Source organism: Engystomops pustulosus, chromosome 6 (assembly GCF_040894005.1).
Source record: "Engystomops pustulosus chromosome 6, aEngPut4.maternal, whole genome shotgun sequence".
Classification (NCBI taxonomy): domain Eukaryota; kingdom Metazoa; phylum Chordata; class Amphibia; order Anura; family Leptodactylidae; genus Engystomops; species Engystomops pustulosus.
The window spans coordinates 180,177,043-180,197,791 of record NC_092416.1 but is presented as its reverse complement, the minus strand read 5'-3'; the positions used below and the strand labels follow the sequence as shown (position 1 = coordinate 180,197,791).

Genomic DNA, 20,749 nt, shown 5'->3' with positions numbered 1-20,749 from the left:
TGTATCTAATCCTATCCTGTGTGATATAGTCTGCTGAGCTGTGTATCTAATCCTGTCCTGTGTGATACTGACTGCTGAGCTGTGTATCTAATCATCTCCTGAGTGCTACTGACTGCTGAGCTGTGTATCTAATCCTATAATGTGTGATAGTGCTGAGCTGTGTATCTAATCCTATCCTGTGTGATACAGTCTGCTGAGCTGTGTATCTAATCCTATCCTGTGTGATACAGTCTGCTGAGCTGTGTACCTAATCCTCTCCTGAGTGATACAGTCTGCTGAGCTGTGTATCTAATCCTCTCCTGAGTGATACTGACTGCTGATCTGTGTATCTAACCCCATCATGTGTGATACTGGCTGCTGATCTGTGTATCTAATCCTATCCTGTGTGATACTCTGCTGAGCTGTGTATCTAATCCTATCCTGTGTGATACTGTCTGCTGGGCTGTGTATCTAATCCTATCCTGTGTGATACAGTCTGCTGAGCTGTGTATCTAATCCTATCCTGTGTGATACTGTTCTGAGCTGTGTATCTAATCCTATCCTGTGTGATACTGTCTGCCTGGCTGTGTATCTAATCCTATCCTGTGTGATACTGTGCTGAGCTGTGTATCTAATCCTATCCTGTGTGATACTGTCTGCTGGGCTGTGTATCTAATCCTATCCTGTGTGATACAGTCTGCTGAGCTGTGTATCTAATCCTATCATGTGTGATAGTGCTGAGCTGTGTATCTAATCCTATCATGTGTGATACAGTCTGCTGAGCTGTGTATCTAATCCTCTCCTGAGTGATACTGACTGCTGAGCTGTGTATCTAATCCCATCATGTGTGATACAGGCTGCTGATCTGTGTATCTAATCCTATCCTGTGTGATACAGTCTGCTGAGCTGTGTATCTAATCCTGTCCTGTGTGATACTGACTGCTGAGCTGTGTATCTAATCCTCTCCTGAGTGCTACTGACTGCTGAGCTGTGTATCTAATCCTATCATGTGTGATACAGAGTGCTGAGCTGTGTATCTAATCCTATCCTGTGTGATACAGTCTGCTGAGCTGTGTATCTAATCCTATCCTGTGTGATACAGTCTGCTGAGCTGTGTATCTAATCCTATCCTGTGTGATACAGTCTGCTGAGCTGTGTATCTAATCCTCTCCTGAGTGATACAGTCTGCTGAGCTGTGTATCTAATCCTCTCCTGAGTGATACTGACTGCTGAGCTGTGTATCTAACCCCATCATGTGTGATACTGGCTGCTGAGCTGTGTATCTAATCCTATCCTGTGTGATAGTCTGCTGAGCTGTGTATCTAATCCTATCCTGTGTGATACTGTCTGCTGGGCTGTGTATCTAATCCTATCCTGTGTGATACAGTCTGCTGAGCTGTGTATCTAATCCTATCCTGTGTGATACTGTTCTGAGCTGTGTATCTAATCCTATCCTGTGTGATACTGTCTGCCTGGCTGTGTATCTAATCCTATCCTGTGTGATACTGTGCTGAGCTGTGTATCTAATCCTGTCCTGTGTGATACTGACTGCTGAGCTGTGTATCTAATCCTATCCTGTGTGATACTGTCTGCTGAGCTGTGTATCTAATCCTGTCCTGTGTGATACTGACTGCTGAGCTGTGTATCTAATCCTATCCTGTGTGATACTCTCTGCTGAGCTGTGTATCTAATCCTATCCTGTGTGATACTGTCTGCTGAGCTGTGTATCTAATCCTATCCTGTGTGATACTGACTGCTGAGCTGTGTATCTAATCCTATCATGTGTGATACTGTCTGCTGAGCTGTGTATCTAATCCTGTCCTGTGTGATACTGACTGCTGAGCTGTGTATCTAATCATGTCCTGTGTGATACTGTCTGCTGAGCTGTGTATCTAATCCTGTCCTGTGTGATACTGACTGCTGAGCTGTGTATCTAATCCTCTCCTGAGTGATACGGACTGCTGAGCTGTGTATCTAATCCTCTCCTGAGTGATACTGACTGCTGAGCTGTGTATCTAATCCTCTCCTGAGTGATACTGTCTGCTGAGCTGTGTATCTAATCCTGTCCTGTTTGATACTGTCTGCTGAGCTGTGTATCTAATACTATCCTGTGTGATACTGACTGCTGAGCTGTGTATCTAATCCTATCCTGTGTGATACTGTCCGCTGGGCTGTGTATCTAATCCCTTCCTGAGTGATACTGACTGCTGAGCTGTGTATCTAATCCTGTCCTGTGTGATACTGTCTGCTGAGCTGTGTATCTAATCCTATCCTGTGTGATACTATCTGCTGAGCTGTGTATCTAATCCTATCCTGTGTGATACAGTCTGCTGAGCTGTGTATCTAATCCTATCCTGTGTGATACAGTCTGCTGAGCTGTGTATCTAATCCTATCCTGTGTGATACAGTCTGCTGAGCTGTGTATCTAATCCTCTCCTGAGTGATACAGTCTGCTGAGCTGTGTATCTAATCCTCTCCTGAGTGATACTGACTGCTGAGCTGTGTATCTAACCCCATCATGTGTGATACTGGCTGCTGAGCTGTGTATCTAATCCTATCCTGTGTGATAGTCTGCTGAGCTGTGTATCTAATCCTATCCTGTGTGATACTGTCTGCTGGGCTGTGTATCTAATCCTATCCTGTGTGATACAGTCTGCTGAGCTGTGTATCTAATCCTATCCTGTGTGATACTGTCTGCCTGGCTGTGTATCTAATCCTATCCTGTGTGATACTGTGCTGAGCTGTGTATCTAATACTATCATGTGTGATACTGTCTGCTGAGCTGTGTATCTAATCCTATCCTGTGTGATACTGTCTGCTGAGCTGTGTATCTAATCCTGTCCTGTGTGATACTGACTGCTGAGCTGTGTATCTAATCCTGTCATGTGTGATACTGACTGATGAGCTGTGTATCTAATCCTATCCTGTGTGATACTGTCTGCTGAGCTGTGTATCTAATCCTGTCCTGTGTGATACTGACTGCTGAGCTGTGTATCTAATCCTATCCTGTGTGATACTGTCTGCTGAGCTGTGTATCTAATCCTGTCCTGTGTGATACTGACTGCTGAGCTGTGTATCTAATCCTATCATCTGTGATACTGACTGCTGAGCTGTGTATCTAATCCTGTCCTGTGTGATACTGTCTGCTGAGCTGTGTATCTAATCCTATCATGTGTGATACTGACTGCTGAGCTGTGTATCTAATCCTCCCCTGTGTGATACTGTCTGCTGGGCTGTGTATCTAATCCTTTCCTGAGTGATACTGACTGCTGAGCTGTGTATCTAATCCTGTCCTGTGTGATACTGACTGCTGAGCTGTGTATCTAATCCTATCCTGTGTGATACTGACTGCTGAGCTGTGTATCTAATCCTATCATGTGTGATACTGACTGCTGAGCTGTGTATCTAATCCTCCCCTGTGTGATACTGTCTGCTGGGCTGTGTATCTAATCCTTTCCTGAGTGATACTGACTGCTGAGCTGTGTATCTAATCCTGTCCTGTGTGATACTGACTGCTGAGCTGTGTATCTAATCCTGTCCTGTGTGATACTGTCTGCTGAGCTGTGTATCTAATCCTATCCTGTGTGATAATATCTGCTGGGCTGTGTATCTAATCCTATCCTGTGTGATACAGTCTGCTGAGCTGTGTATCTAATCCTCTCCTGAGTGATACTGACTGCTGAGCTGTGTATCTAATCCTATCCTGTGTGGTACTGTCTGCTGAGCTGTGTATCTAATCCTATCCTGTGTGATACTGCATCCTGAGCTGTGTATCTAATCCTATCCTGTGTGATACTGTCTGCTAAGCTATGTATCTAATCCTATCCTGTGTGATATTGTGCTCCTGAGCGGAAATCTTGTGCCGCAGAATCATTGGCTCATTAACTCTTATACTGCCAAACTCTTTCTATGAATTCCCTTATAAGGTGCAGCAGTCAATGAATAAATAGCACATGATATTCCTATAATCCGGCATCTGATAATCCGGATAAGTACCACGTGATGGTATGTGTCATGTCACCGGGAGCAGATTCCTGGGAGTCTTGGGGTGGAGCAGAAACTGGGATCAGTCATCTCATCCGCAATCAGGGTCAGTCATTGGGATGGAGTCACATGTAGCAGAGGTAGCGGCTGATCCCTGGACGGGTTGTTGTTTTTTGATTTGGTAATCACTCGGCTTCTAATTATATTAATAATCAGTAAAATGTGTCCAGTCCATAATCAGTAATCACAAACTGCGAGTGTGAATAGGCGCATAATATGTTGGGAACCTACGTGACATTGTGCCGGCTCCACGTCAGGTTTCCATGTCCGTGTCCGTGAGACGGGAGCTTCTTGAAGTATCCGGCTGATGCTCAGTGTGCCCCATCATACGGACAAGCGCCGGTGTACGATAAATAACCCCCCACATGTCTGACTTTATGACTGCTTACTATTAAAGGGGATGTCTACTTAATCAAATAATTGATATTGTTTGTATAAATGAAAAGTTATACAATTTTCCAATTTACTTTTTGTTCAATTCCTTCCTTCTAGATCTCTGCTTGCTGTCAATCATCATAAGGAAACTTCATTGTTTACTCCCTGTGGATAAAACTTTCTCCCTGGTCATGTGATGTCACACAGGTGCATAGCTCATTATATCCCGGGTCATGTGATGTTATACAGGTGCATAGATCATTATATCCCTGGTCATGTGATGTCACACAGGTGCATAGCTCATTATATCCCTGGTCATGTGATGTCACACAGGTGCACGGCTCGTTACATCCCTGGTCATGTGATGTCACACAGGTGCACAGCTCATTATATCCCGGGTCATGTGATGTTATACAGGTGCATAGATCATTATATCCCTGGTCATGTGATGTCACACAGGTGCACGGCTCATTATATCCCTGGTCATGTGATGTCACACAGGTGCACGGCTCGTTATATCCCTGGTCATGTGATGTCACACAGGTGCACGGCTCATTATATCCCTGGTCATGTGATGTCACACAGGTTCACGGCTCATTATATCCCTGGTCATGTGATGTCACACAGGTGCACGGCTCATTATATCCCTGGTCATGTGATGTCACACAGGTGCATAGCTCATTATATCCCTAGTCATGTGATGTCACACAGGTTCACGGCTCATTATATCCCTGGTCATGTGATGTCACACAGGTGCACGGCTCATTATATCCCTAGTCATGTGATGTCACACAGGTGCACGGCTTGTTACAGTAATCAGAACTGTGTGGGTGGTGGGGGGCATTGTATGAAGTACCATAAGTACAAGCAAATTTATGTAACCCACCATAGGGATCCATACTAGCCCCTCATGGACCCCCTTATACATATGATTTCCTGTGACCTGCCCCCTACTGTGTGTGATGTGTGATCCCCCAGGATGAGCCCGTAGGTGACTACAGGCAGATTTGGTAGAGATTTTATTGCATTTGTAGAGAGGATTTTCCTACACTAGAAGACTTGAAACAAACCCTCAGCTGTGACAAGTATTAGATGCCTTCTCTTTTAAACTCACAACAAAATCTGCAGGAAAATCGGTCCGGATTGGGATATTTTGCTGTGGATAGGCGGCCATATCCCCTGCCATCACATCTATTATACCCCATGCAAGAAGAATAGAAGACAAACTCATTTATTCCAAACATGAGAAGCCTCGATATGTGGCGCAGGGGACCACCACGGGGGTCTCTGTGGGTCCCCAGCATCACCCATCAGAGACCTGACGACTATAGAAGAAGACGGCTATAAATAGTGGAGGGGATTTTGGTCCATTAAAGTAACACTCCGAGGGGTGTAGGGTCTGAGGGGTGGAGCATGACACTATCAGGCTCCGCCCCCTGAAGCCCTGCACTATGCATAACAAATGAAGGCTAAACAGTAAGACTCCATTTACTAAGATCAACCAATCACAGCTCAGATTTTTTTTTTCTTTTCGAAAGTAAGAAAAGCTGAGCTCTGATTGGCTGCGAATCATGTGGAGTAATAACTGAGCACCTGATGGGAGTGATAGGTGTCTAGACGGGGTAGGGGTACTTCCAACGCAGGATGGCGCCATCGGTGCTCACGCTGATGATGTACTTGGAGAGGGGGCAGATCTTTATCCGGCTGATGCTGCCGCTGTGTCCGATGCCAACGCTGGTGACTTCGCCCTCATTGTAGTCCCAGACCTTTACCAGTTTGTCATCTCCACCTGGAACAGACATGAGGAACCGATTAGATGGAGGGTTACATTGTGCACCCCTCATACAGGTGCGCTGCACCCCTCATACAGGCCCAGGTAATACAGATACATTGCACCCCTCAATGATCTCAAGAGTCGTAATCCCTTCTAATTGTAAGGGTCAGTGCTGCCACCTGGTGGTCGCAACTACTGCAGCTAAAATGCCAAGACAAAACTTACATGGAGGCAACCGAATACACAGAAGTATTGGCTGCACTTTGTGTAAAGCAGGGGTCTGTAGGGTGGGGGTCTCACACATCATACATGCAGGGGGAGAGCAATGTGCAGCACAGGAACAGAGGATAAGATTACACCAAATCTCCTCTACTAAGAGTGACCAGATCAGCTTATGTTGTGAGATAGTCGCTGTGATCCCAGCATGTGCGCTGCTACAAGGACCTCCCAATTTCAGGCTCTTTTCTGCTCCCTGTTATAGTGAGGACCCACCCTGATACACTGACCCCCACCGCTGGGATATTACCTGTGACAAAGTGACTTCCGCTGTCACTTATATCCATCCCGTTGATTGCTCCGGACAAGGATCCATCCAGTCCTCTGATAGCGGATCCATCAAACACTTCCCAGTATCCGATCTGCAAGAGAACGTCACAGACCTTACAGCAACTGAATCTACTGCTTAAAGAGCTTCATCCATATAAACCAATCACAGGGCTGGTGAGAATGACAGTCCCCGATGTCATCATGGTAGCTGATATGTAGGTATGCACATAACCATCTAATTTCCAGGGCTAGTCCTATGTGTGATCTCTGTATATGGGGCCATGCAGATGCAGCGCCACCTGGTGGTGATGAGGGATTCTGCATGATACGTGTGTATAATATCTGTAAGGTCTTATGACAGTGATGACAAACCCTTTAGAGATCAGGTGCCTAAACTACAACCAAAACCCACTTATTTATTACAAAGTGCCAGGAAGGCAATTTAAGTAGCAATTTATTGCTATCTGTTCTACTACAACTTTCAATCATATCGGCCTCTTAAGGACAAAAGAACATTTGAAAGAAGGGCAAATTTGGACTATCTTTGTAGGATCTCACCAGGTTCCCCCTGTACTGGTAGAAATGTGAGGGCAGGAGAAGCTCTAAGGATAATCTGCCCCTTTCCACATGTTCTACCTCTTCCTGCAGTCCCAATAAAGAATGTGTTGCTTTAAAGTAGCACTGAGAGCAGCATTTCTGGAGTTGCCTGGGACTGCAGGATGATTGTTTGAGGCCTGTCTGGTGGACTCTGAGCTATGTTGATAGCTTGGGTGCCCAAAAAGAGGGCTCTGAGTGCCATCTCTGGCACCCGTGCCATAGGTTCGCCACCACTGTCTTATTAAGTTGATTGTGGCTTTTCTACATATCTCTGGGTGGAGGTCACCAGCTTCTCCATTCTTCCCAGCAGCGAGACATCACTCAAGAGCGTCTGCTATAAATGCACAGTAGGACAGGGGTCCTCCATAGAAGAGGAGGTCCCTCTTATTACACCCAGCTACCCCCACAGGTCATACAGTCATAGGTCAGACCTCCAGGGTATAGGCTGGCGCTGTGCAGATGCCACTGACCTTCCTGTCGGTGCCGCTGGTGATGATCTGGAACTCCTCCGGGTGGTAACAGACGCAGCGGAAGAGGGTGTTGGATAAGACCATCTGCTTTCTAATGAACCTCCTGAAGGAAATAAAACAGAAATGAGATGTAACTTCTAACAGGAAGGAAACAGTGCAAGTTATTAATTAGCAGAAAATGTAAAGATTTCTCACATTTTCTGTGAGATTAGAATATTTATATAAATAATTACATTTATAAGCCAAAAAAAAAAAATTTCTGCAGAAATGTAATAAATAAGGGATGCAACTTGTGCGGTAGATTTGTTACGGATTCTTAATGTTTGGTAGTGTATTTTTGTATAATGATAAATAAAGGTTTTTATGAGGTGTCAGTCAGGTAGGTGCTTGGCCTGATCGCATTGTGGCGCTCCATGCACCGCTGTATGATAACCCCCTGTCCCGCGGCTTAGACGGGTGGACAAAACTATACCAGGTCCGACCTGACATAGTTTTCATTAAAAGCCAGCGACATTCAGCGGCGAATGTTAACAGGTTTTTAAAAAGTGTGCAGGGAAAGGGCAGGAACACTGCCAGTGGCCACGCCCCTTCATGCCCCTGCACGCCCATATAGCGTGGAGATGGCATAGCGCTCAATAAAGTTGGAATAGTTCAGTGCTTGTACCCCAGAAAACTCCCCCACAATGTTAATACAACCAGGACAAGCTCCTCTCTGCAGCTTTGGAGTTACTTCTCAAAAGGCAATACAGTAGAAACGCTTTGTGTGACCGCGGCCTATGAAGTATCTGCCTGAGCCGAGTATTACAAAGCAAATCACAGATCCTCATGAAGCTCCTGGTGTTGCCCACAATGTAATTCACAGCTGTCATACAGATAAATTGTGACACATCATTATGCATTGTCCCTGAAAAGATGTGCAATCAGACCTCACACTGCTGTGCTCTGTGCAGACCCTGTTAGGTATTGTCCCTGGAGAGATGTCCATAGATCACAGTCCTGCTGCTACTAACAATGTCCACAGAGGTCTGATCACACATCTCTCCAGGGACAACACATAACACTGGCTGCAGTCTGTATGGACACACAACTGCACATGTACAAGGACTCCTAAGGCGCCCCCCAAAAGCTCTGATCCATTTCTGTAACGCAGAGGATCTGTCCTGAAGCAGAGCCGGTTGTGCGTTGACACCAGCTCCGCATGTGATTCTGGGTGATTTCAGCTCTGAAGCTGCAGAATTGTAATCACAGCTGTGTAATGTAGTGATATAAGTGATGTTATACAGGGTGACTCTATGTACAAGCTGTGACAGGGTGAAGATACTGACTCCAGGTCCCATATGATGCAGGTCCCGTCGGAGCTGGCAGTGACGCACTCGCGGTTGTTGCTCTTCAGTTTGATGCAGGACACCGCAGACTTGTGCTCCTTCATGGACTCCACCAGCCTCTGACTCTCTTTCCCGATCTCCCACAACCGCACCTGCACAGAGACTCCCACGTCAGGGTCTGTTCTTCATGCTCTATAGCATTATATAAAGTATTTGCATCTACTGACCCTTCCGTCTCCTCCTCCGCTCACAATCCTCCTGCAGTCGCTGGTGGCAGCAATCGCTGTGACTCCATTGGTGTGAGCGTTCTCAATCTGATACATTAGTCGACCACTTTCGGGTGTGAAGGCTCGGATCTTACCATCATTCCACCCTAAGGAGACAATTACTAGTTCAGACACAGATCTCACATCCCCACATTATACTGTTACATTGTAACGCAGCGAGCTGCCATGTCCTGTGTGTCCTGACACCTTTCTATCATAGCCAGCAGTGATCAGGGGTCAGCATGGGTGCACTGACCTCTGTGACTACACCCCCCATACACAGCGAGCTGCCATGTCCTGTGTGTCCTGACACCTTTCTATCATAGCCAGCAGTGGTCAGGTGTCAGCATGGGTGCACTGACCTCTGTGACTACACCCCCCATACACAGCGAGCTGCCATGTCCTGTGTGTCCTGACACCTTTCTATCATAGCCAGCAGTGGTCAGGGGTCAGCATGGGCGCTCTGACCGCTCTGTGACTACACCCCCATACACAGCGAGCTGCCTTGTCCTGTGTGTCCTGACACCTTTCTATCATAGCCAGCAGTGGTCAGGGGTCAGCATGGGCGCTCTGACCCCTCTGTGACTACACCCCCATACACAGCGAGCTGCCATGTCCTTTGTGTCCTGACACCTTTCTATCATAGCCGGCAGTGGTCAGGGGGTCAGCATGGGCGCTCTGACCCCTCTATGACTACACTCCCCATACACAGCGAGCTGCCATGTCCTGTGTGTCCTGACACCTTTCTATCATAGCCAGCAGTGGTCAGGGGTCAGCATGGGCGCTCTGATCCCTCTGTGACTACACCCCCATACACAGCGAGCTGCCATGTCCTGTGTGTCCTGACACCTTTCTATCATAGCCAGCAGTGGTCAGGGGTCAGCATGGGCGCTCTGACCCCTCAGTGACTACACCCCCCATACACAGCGAGCTGCCATGTCCTGTGTATCCTGACACCTTTCTATCATAGCCAGCAGTGGTCAGGGGTCAGCATGGGTGCTCTGACCCCTCTGTGACTACACCCCCCATACACAGCGAGCTGCCATGTCCTGTGTGTCCTAACACCTTTCTATCATAGCCAGCAGTGGTCAGGGGTCAGCATGGGCGCTCTGACCTCTCTGTGACTACACCCCCCATACACAGCGAGCTGCCATGTCCTGTGTGTCCTGACACCTTTCTATCATAGCCAGCAGTGGTCAGGGGTCAGCATGGGTGCTCTGACCTCTCTGTGACTACACCCCCCATACACAGCGAGCTGCCATGTCCTGTGTATCCTGACACCTTTCTATCATAGCCAGCAGTGGTCAGGGGTCAGCATGGGTGCTCTGACCCCTCTGTGACTACACCCCCCATACACAGCGAGCTGCCATGTCCTGTGTGTCCTGACACCTTTCTATCATAGCCAGCAGTGGTCAGGGGTCAGCATGGGCTTGGACAAGCCTTCTCCCTACCTGTGTATCACTGAGTGAGCATCATCCTGTCATTGCTCTTTCTTGTTGCATTCTAGGCTGCTTCATAATGGGAACACAACAAAAACCTATTATTGTGGAGATGTTCTGACCCAAGCAGTGAATGTGAGGGAACCATGATAAAGTCATATGGAGCCGATGGGGTTGATTCTCACCTGATAAGATGCTCTTCCCATCTCTCATGAACTGGATGGCATTACAGGTCACATTGGGCACTGTGATCCTCAGCAGTTCCTTATGGCTGGTGGTGTGCCAAACACGGATGTCGTTTTTGGAGCAAGTGGCGAATAGTTCCGATGTAGCGCTGAAAGGGTAAAATGATCCCATAATCACAATGGATGAGGGAGGTGATAATGCCACTGCACAGCAGTGTAAGTGCCAGTATACAGCCATACAATAATCTGACACACTAGTGTTACGTACAAGGGGAAGACAACGTCATTGATGGCCTCGCTATGGCAGGTGGCGATTATTTCCTCTTTGAACTCTGGATAGTTAAAGCGATAAATCTGCGCTTGTCCAGTCCCCACGAAAAACTGATGCCCCTGTCCTCTGAGTGTAATGGAGTTCACAGCCCCCTGCAGCTTCACGCTCCTGAGGATAAGGAGAAACACAAAGATGGAAACCAATATAGGGGACTGTACCACATCGCCAACTACAGGCTGCTGCTGGAATTACCAGGATTTTACAGCACTGGACACTTACTTTACAGCTTTGTAGTTTGGTGCTTTGCACAGAGATAATTTTCCATCTCCGGATCCAATAATAAATTCCCCAGTTTTCAGTAAATTCAGAGACGTCACCCCCTGATAAAGGAGAGAAGAACCATCAGTGAAGACCATAAGTGCACCTGAAGATGGTGATGTCTGCTCACACATGCAGAACACTCTCCGTGAAGCTCAGGGGCGTCTCACCAGGCTGAATCGCTCCTTCTGGGGTCCGCAGCTGTTCAGAAGTTTGTTCTTTGTGTTGACTTTGAGGATGTCTCCTGTGGTTGTGCCGCAGTAGAAGCAGCTGTCGTCTTCTGCCACCTAGGAGGGCAAGATGGTGGTTATACAGAGGGAGTATGAGATGGGGGGTAGTGATATCTAGGATATGCACTGTCCATAGTCACTGTAGGTGCAGGTGCGCTGCAGACAGGTGAAGGATGGACTCTGTATATATGTGCGTGTCTGTACCTGGATGTACATGATAACAGGGTCTACATTATAGTTATTATATAAAGAAACCGTCTGCTTCACAACTAAAGAGGTTACAAAGATCTGGAGCATCTTGTACCGTATGTAATACATAGTAGAACCATATGGCGGTATTATGTATGCAGGACCCCAGGTATCCAGAAACATCACTGCAAAATCATCCCGGCAAATAGCGCAATAAATGGATGGATTATCTCAGCGTGGTACTCACTGCCAGGCAGGACACCACCCGCTTCAGCTGACCCGTCTGACATTCGGTGGGACGCATTTTCCTGTTCGGCAGATCCACCTCCCACACTCGTAGGGTCCCGCTGTGTAGAGATAGAGAGGTCAGACGCCATTATCTTCCAAATCAATGTTTACTGCAGGTTGTTACCAAACGTGTGAAAGGACTACAGAGTATATTGTTCTATATATGACATCCTGTATTTACTCCAGAGCTGCACTCACTATTCTGCTGCTGGTGCAGTCACTGTGTACATACATGACATTACTTATCCTGTACTGATCCTGAGTTACATCCTGTATTATACCCCAGAGCTGCACTCACTATTCTGCTGCTGGTGCAGTCACTGTGTACATACATGACATTACTTATCCTGTACTGATCCTGAGTTACATCCTGTATTATATTCCAGAGCTGCACTGACTATTCTGCTGCTGGTGCAGTCACTGTACATACATGATATTACTTATCCTGTACTGATCCTGAGTTACATCCTGTATTATACCCCAGAGCTGCACTCACTATTCTGCTGCTGGTGCAGTCACTGTGTACATACATGACATTACTTATCCTGTACTGATCCTGAGTTACATCCTGTATTATACTCCAGGGCTGCACTGACTATTCTGCTGCTGGTGCAGTCACTGTACATACATGACATTACTTATCCTGTACTGATCCTGAGTTACATCCTGTATTATACCCCAGAGCTGCACTCACTATTCTGCTGCTGGTGCAGTCACTGTGTACATACATGACATTACTTATCCTGTACTGATCCTGAGTTACATCCTGTATTATACCCCAGAGCTGCACTCACTATTCTGCTGCTGGTGCAGTCACTGTGTATATACATGACATTACTTATCCTGTACTGATCCTGAGTTACATCCTGTATTATACTCCAGAGCTGCACTCACTATTCTGCTGCTGGTGCAGTCACTGTGTACATACATGACATTACTTATCCTGTACTGATCCTGAGTTACATCCTGTATTATACTCCAGAGCTGCGCTCCAGTAGGGTTATCATCCTTAGGTGACTTACTTTCCTCCTGTTATAAATATGTCATCGCTGTTGTTGGTGAAGGATACAGTCAGGGCATGTCCGGCGCTGAGGGAAGAAGCCGGGCTACCACATATAGCTTCTCTGGTTGCCACATCCCACAGGACGACACTATGAAACAAAAGTGGAGAGTTTTTTTAGATGGAAATTGAAGACAGCATTCAGGACTGGTGGTCTCCACTCACTTACCTGCCATCATCCTGACCTCCGAGGGACACTAAGTATCGGTCATTAGGAGAGAAGGCCAGAGCTTCCACCTTGACTTTGTGCAGACTGAGCTTCCCGCAGGCCTCTCTCTTAGCGTAGTCCCAAAGGAAAATATCTGCCTAAGAATAATCATTTCTGTTAGAACTCCAGAGCTGCATTCACAATTCTGCAGAAATGTCTCAGTACCCTTTTCATATTCCTCGCCTCTACAGATCTTGCCATGATGATTTGCTTTTGGCAAATATCAACGTTATTCCAGGTCTTCATAAAAGGCATCTGATCCCTCTCCCCCAGGTAGCAGAAGTGTGAATACAGCTCTGGGAGCAGCACATGCTGATGCAGCGTTTTACCTTGAATCCCATGTAGGTGACTTGCCCTGATGCCAGGTATTTGCCAGATTTGGAGGCGGCCACGCAGGAGACGTTGTTGGTGTGACCGTGCAGGAAGTGCTGCTTGTGCTTATTCAGACTCTGGATGATGACTGTGCTCCCCAAGGGGTAGACGAGGTGTTCCCTATCCGGGTGACTGATCAGACCAGAGGGGACATGGCCTAAAAAAGGAGGGTTCCCCATAGCAGTGCGTGATCCACAGATTCTCCATAACAGTGTCACCTACACATCCCCCCATAACAGTGTCATCTACACATCCCCCATAACAGTGTCACCTACACATCCCCCCATAACAGTGTCACCTACACATCCCCCCATAACAGTGTCACCTACACATCCCCCCATAACAGTGTCACCTACACATCCCCCATAACAGTGTCACCTACACATCCCCCCATAACAGTGTCATCTACACATCCCCCCATAACAGTGTCACCTACACATCCCCCCATAACAGTGTCATCTACACATCCCCCCATAACAGTGTCATCTACACATCCCCCATAACAGTGTCATCTACACATCCCCCATAACAGTGTCATCTACACATCCCCCCATAACAGTGTCACCCACACATCCCCCCATAACAGTGTCACCTACACATCCCCCCATAACAGTGTCACCTACACATCCCCCATAACAGTGTCACCTACACATCCCCCTATAACAGTGTCACCTACACATCCCCCCATAACAGTGTCATCTACACATCCCCCCATAACAGTGTCATCTACACATCCCCCATAACAGTGTCATCTACACATCCCCCATAACAGTGTCATCTACACATCCCCCCATAACAGTGTCACCCACACATCCCCCCATAACAGTGTCACCTACACATCCCCCCATAACAGTGTCACCTACACATCCCCCATAACAGTGTCATCTACACATCCCCCCATAACAGTGTCACCTACACAAATCCCCCCCATAACAGTGTCACCTACACATCCCCCCATAACAGTGTCATCTACACATCCCCCCATATAACAGTGTCATCTACACATCCCCCATATAACAGTGTCATCTACACATCCCCCCATAACAGTGTCATCTACACATCTCCCCATAACAGTGTCATCTACACATCCCCCCATAACAGTGTCATCTACACATCCCCCATATAACAGTGTCATCTACACATCCCCCCATAACAGTGTCATCTACACATCCCCCCATAACAGTGTCATCTACACATCCCCCATAACAGTGTCATCTACACATCCCCCCATAACAGTGTCATCTACACATCCCCCCATAACAGTGTCATCTACACATCCCCCCATAACAGTGTCATCTACACATCCCCCATATAACAGTGTCATCTACACATCCCCCATAACAGTGTCACCTACACATCCCCCCATAACAGTGTCACCTACACATCCCCCCATAACAGTGTCATCTACACATCCCCCCATAACAGTGTCATCTACACATCCCCCATATAACAGTGTCATCTACACATCCCCCATAACAGTGTCACCTACACATCCCCCATAACACTGTCATCTACACATCCCCCATAACAGTGTCATCTACACATCCCCCCATAACAGTGTCACCTACACATCCCCCCATAACAGTGTCATCTACACATCCCCCATATAACAGTGTCATCTACACATCCCCCATAACAGTGTCACCTACACATCCCCCATAACACTGTCATCTACACATCCCCCATAACAGTGTCATCTACACATCCCCCCATAACAGTGTCACCTACACATCCCCCCATAACAGTGTCACCTACACATCCCCCCATAACAGTGTCACCTACACATCCCCCCATAACAGTGTCACCTACACATCCCCCATAACAGTGTCACCTACACATCCTCCATAACAGTGTCACCTACACATCCCTCATAACAGTGTCACCTACACATCCCCCCATAACAGTGTCATCTACACATCCCCCATAACAGTGTCACCTACACATCCCCCATAACAGTGTCACCTACACATCCCCCATAACAGTGTCATCTACACATCCCTACATAACAGTGTCACCTACACATCCCCCCATAACAGTGTCACCTACACATCCCCCATAACAGTGTCACCTACACATCCCCCATAAAAGTGTCACCTACACATCCCCCCATAACAGTGTCACCTACACATCCCCCATAACAGTGTCACCTACACATCCCCCCATAACAGTGTCATCTACACATCCCCCATAACAGTGTCATCTACACATCCCCCCATAACAGTGTCATCTACACATCCCCCATAACAGCGTCATCTACACATCCCCCCATAACAGTGTCACCTACACATCCCCCCATAACAGTGTCATCTACACATCCCCCCATAACAGTGTCATCTACACATCCCCCATAACAGCGTCATCTACACATCCCCCCATAACAGTGTCACCTACACATCCCCCCATAACAGTGTCACCTACACATCCCCCATAACAGTGTCACCTACACATCCCCCCATAACAGTGTCACCTACACATCCCCCCCATAACAGTGTCACCTACACATCCCCCATAACAGTGTCATCTACACATCCCCCATAACAGTGTCACCTACACATCCTCCATAACAGTGTCATCTACACATCCCCCATAACAGTGTCATCTACACATCCCCCCTCACCTACACATCCCCCCATAACAGTGTCATCTACACATCCCCCCATAACAGTGTCACCTACACATCCCCCCATAACAGTGTCATCTACACATCCCCCCATAACAGTGTCACCTACACATCCCCCCATAACAGTGTCACCTACACATCCCCCATAACAGTGTCATCTACACATCCCCCATAACAGTGTCACCTACACATCCTCCATAACAGTGTCACCTACACATCCTCCATAACAGTGTCATCTACACATCCCCCATAACAGTGTCATCTACACATCCCCCCTCACCTACACATCCCCCCATAACAGTGTCATCTACACATCCCCCCATAACAGTGTCACCTACACATCCCCCCATAACAGTGTCACCTACACATCCCCCCATAACAGTGTCATCTACACATCCCCCCATAACAGTGTCATCTACACATCCCCCATAACAGTGTGTTGTATGGAGTTGCCCTTTAAGCGGTGACTACCTGACCCTAGTATTACACGCGGTGTTTCTCTCACCATTGAAGCCTATGACTGCCTCCAGCTCAAGCTGCATGTCGTCCTCCTGTCTCGGTGAGGCCATGATGTGTTTCTCTATGTCGCCCCTTATGGTTTACAGAGCTTCCTCCCGTCTCCTAGTTACGGGTCCTACGTTGTGTGTATCTCAGTCACCATAGATACGACGCACTGCGCGTGCGCTGTGCAGCTTTTGTGGAGCTGGTTTCGCGTTAAACGAGCTTCTGCGCACGCGCACTGAATGCACAGCGGCTATGACGCATGCGCTATTGTTTGCCGCCTAAATTCCTGTCAGAGTTACAAATTGCATGATTTCTTTCCCAAATTCACTCGTCACGCGATGTCATAAGAAGGATTTTTATTTGTTTGTGCACACTTTATCAAATTGGAGATTATAATCCAAGTACACAGCCCTTTAGTTAGTTATAATAAAATATCCATGACAGAATTTATAGTTTACAACAAATGCAAAACACAGCAAATACAATAATCTGTAACCACCATTATATGTCTAAATAACAAAAAAAAAAATAATTTCATATTTGCATCAGGCAAAACAAAGGGCAAATTAGGGAGTTTTGCTGAAAATTCATTACAAAATTATTATTTAGTGGCGATATCATATAGTGTTTGCATGGTATAGTCACCAAATCATGATTTTGTAATTATATTTCGGCATAAAAACCTTAATAGGATGCAGCTGCCTGCGTCCCAGTCCTACCCCTAAAGGTGGTGGCACACGTTAGTGTTTTGAACCCGCTTTTATTCTGTTTTTAAGCAGTCTGTTAAAAAACCGCATGCGTTTTTTAACCGACTGCTTAAAAACAGACTAAAAATGGCCTCAAAACACTAACGTGTGCCACCACCGCCTTTTTGAAACCTGGACACACCGTATTATGGTGACAAACGGATCCCATTAACTATAATGGGTTTTCAAAATGGCGTCCAAGAGCTTACACAATGGTTTTTAGTCAGAATTTGTAAGGCAAGTTTTAACAGTTTAGGAACACTCTGGCTCTGTTCACATTGCATCTAATGCATGCAATGTTCTCCCAGAATTGCTTAGTAGGCTGGACAGCCAAAACCAATTCCTTCCATTTAACTCGTCTCGCACCAGCTGCTGACTTTAGACGTCAGCGGTTGCAGGTCTGGAGTCTTCAGACGTTGCTGCGGTTTTCTATGTTGGAGCAGGACTGGGCCCCCGGTGTCGCAGACACCCAGACACCCTAGGGCAGTGGTGGTGAACCTATGGCACGGAGCCCTTTCTGTGGGCACCCAGGCCTTCACCCCAGCACAGAATTTGTTAGATGTGACTCCGGGCGCGCTCACACGTTGCGCTTTTGTTTGCGTTTTCATTGCGTTTTAAAATGCATTACAACAGCTGAGGAGAGGTGATTTGCCTAATTACATCACTGTTGACATTTGCGTTTACAAAACGCATACATTGACAATGCGTTAACGTGTGCTCTTTGTTAACGCATATGTTAACATAGCATTAACAAATGTAAATAGTAATGTAAATAGGCAAATCACCTCTCCACAGCTGTTGTAAAGTGTTTTAAACGCAATGAAAACACAACCAAAACGCAAAGTGTGAACGCGCCCTCAAGGCTTCCTTCTGTGTGGTCCAAGACAGGCCCAGGACGCGCCACGCTCAGTGCTATTTCAAAGCAACACCTCCTTGGTTGCCAGGACTACAGGAGGAGTGAGAAGGTGTGGACAGAGATGGATTTTCGTTGGAGCTCCTGCTCTGAGTCCCCCGATTCTTCCTCTTCAGGGGACCCTAGATGGAAGCTACGATCCAAATTTCTCCATCTTCTTTCTATTGTATTGGTGTCCTCAGGACGCCAATACGATTGAAGCTTGTGCTACAGCTGGGATCAATAGGTTACTGCTGAAATTGTCATGCTGGCATTTTGCGACATAAAAGTGGGTTTTGTTTGTAGGTTGGGCACTTTGTATCTAAAAGGTTCACCATCACTGCCCTAGGGAGAAGGGAAATAAGGTTTATTCCCGCTTTTCCATTCTCTACTCCTCACAACATCGCGCTGAAATAGCGTGATGCACAGAGGAGTAGAGCTGGCATTGCCGCCGGCTCTATAGACACAGCTGTCACATGACCGACGGGTCAAAAGGGGTTAACCAGAGCTGCTGGGTCCAATTAGACCCAGTCCAGCTCTTACCAGCACCGCCATTGACAAATCGTTGTTTTCCCCCGTAACTGGAGCTCTAATAGATGCCCCAGTTACAGGTGAAAACTTGTAAAAGAAAAAGAATAAATGTAAAATAAAAAAATAAATAAAAAAAAAAGTGAAAATTTCCCTCAGGGGTTTTTTATGACCTTTTTGGGGACATATAATGTAAAAATACACAAAAAATATTAACAAATATTAATAAAAATACATTTGCCGTACATTTCCCCATATAATTTTTTAAAAAATCCCCCGCTACACTTCAAAAAACTTCACCATAGTACCATAAATTGCCAAAAAAATTTCCACTTTTAACCCCAAAAAAGTTTAAACTTTAATTACATTTTAACTAGCTCTATGTGTCCTGAAAAAAAAACACTACCAAATTTTAAGGTAGCACCAAAAAAAAAAAAAAAAAAATGTATGTACCTTAAACCGCCCCTTACGAAAATTCACTAAGGGGTCACTAAGGGGTTAATGATCATGGAGGCCACTGTGGTCTTAGGAACATTGCTGCAGAAATTATTTTATAACTTGATTCAGATCTGTGCCTTGCCACAATTCTGTCTCTGAGCTCCTTGGGCAGTTCCTTAGACCTTGTGATTCTCATGTGCTCTGACATTCACTGTGAGCTGTGAGGTCTTATATATATCCTTATCAAGTCCAATCAGTTTAACTAAACAGTGCTGGACTCCAATGAAGGAGTAGAACCCTCTCAAGGAGGATCAGAAGGAAAGGGACAGCATGTTAAATATGAGCCGCACTGCAAAAGGGTCTGAATACTTATCACCATGTGATATTTCAGTTTTTCTGGTTTAAAAAATTTGCATAAATATCTACATTTCAGTTTTGTTTCTGTCAAGATGGGTTGAGAGTGTGCAATAATCAACAAAAAATAACTTTTTTGATCTTACCAATTGGCTGTAATGAAACAAAGTGAAAATTCTAAGGGGTCTGAATACTTTTCGTACCCACTGTAGTTAAAGCACACTTGCCAACCTCCTGTAGTACAGGTCTGGTCAAAAAATATTTATGGTTCGGAACACCCCTTGTTCCTGAACAATGCCACCATTTGGGATGAGGAATAATCATCTGATGGTGTATAAGCCCATTTTTTTTTAGGGCTATGAAGACTCTAGATGCCAATCATGCCCATCATTTGGGATGTGGCTAGAACATGTGACCAGACTTGTCTACCTCAGGAAGCCTCCCAAAAAGGGACGACCTCCCTGGGTATCAGAAGTATGGAAGAATCTCCTGAGCCCATGGAATAATCCCACATCCCTTGGGCATTTTGTGTGTAATATGGGCCGTACCTTACATCAGAAGGGCACATAAAGGCAGGTGTGTACAGTGCCCATGTCAGAAGCAGACGTGTCATCCACAGGGGGCGTTGTTTGTAAAACGATAGCATGGTCAGCCTTTAAAAGCTTTGGCCCATAAGAGATTTGATTAGGTTGGGGTCTTCAATGGCACAAAAATGCTCAGCAAAAACATAA

The 20,749-nt window shown here is 46.3% G+C and overlaps 1 protein-coding gene across 1 annotated transcript; it reads right to left on the bottom strand.

Moving 5' to 3' along the window:
* Window positions 1-5,400: 5,400 nt before the first annotated feature.
* On the bottom strand, window positions 5,401-17,230 carry CFAP52 (cilia and flagella associated protein 52). The gene is made up of 14 exons (XM_072112633.1): window positions 17,062-17,230; window positions 13,894-14,093; window positions 13,526-13,662; window positions 13,319-13,447; window positions 12,256-12,355; window positions 11,760-11,876; window positions 11,551-11,651; window positions 11,269-11,439; window positions 11,001-11,149; window positions 9,338-9,483; window positions 9,111-9,262; window positions 7,786-7,888; window positions 6,699-6,810; window positions 5,401-6,187 (listed from the first exon to the last, which is right to left on the bottom strand). The coding sequence occupies exons 1-14, from the start codon at window positions 17,123-17,125 to the stop codon at window positions 6,012-6,014; spliced, it is 1,857 nt and encodes a 618-aa protein (XP_071968734.1). The 5' UTR covers window positions 17,126-17,230; the 3' UTR covers window positions 5,401-6,011.
* Window positions 17,231-20,749: the final 3,519 nt, after the last annotated feature.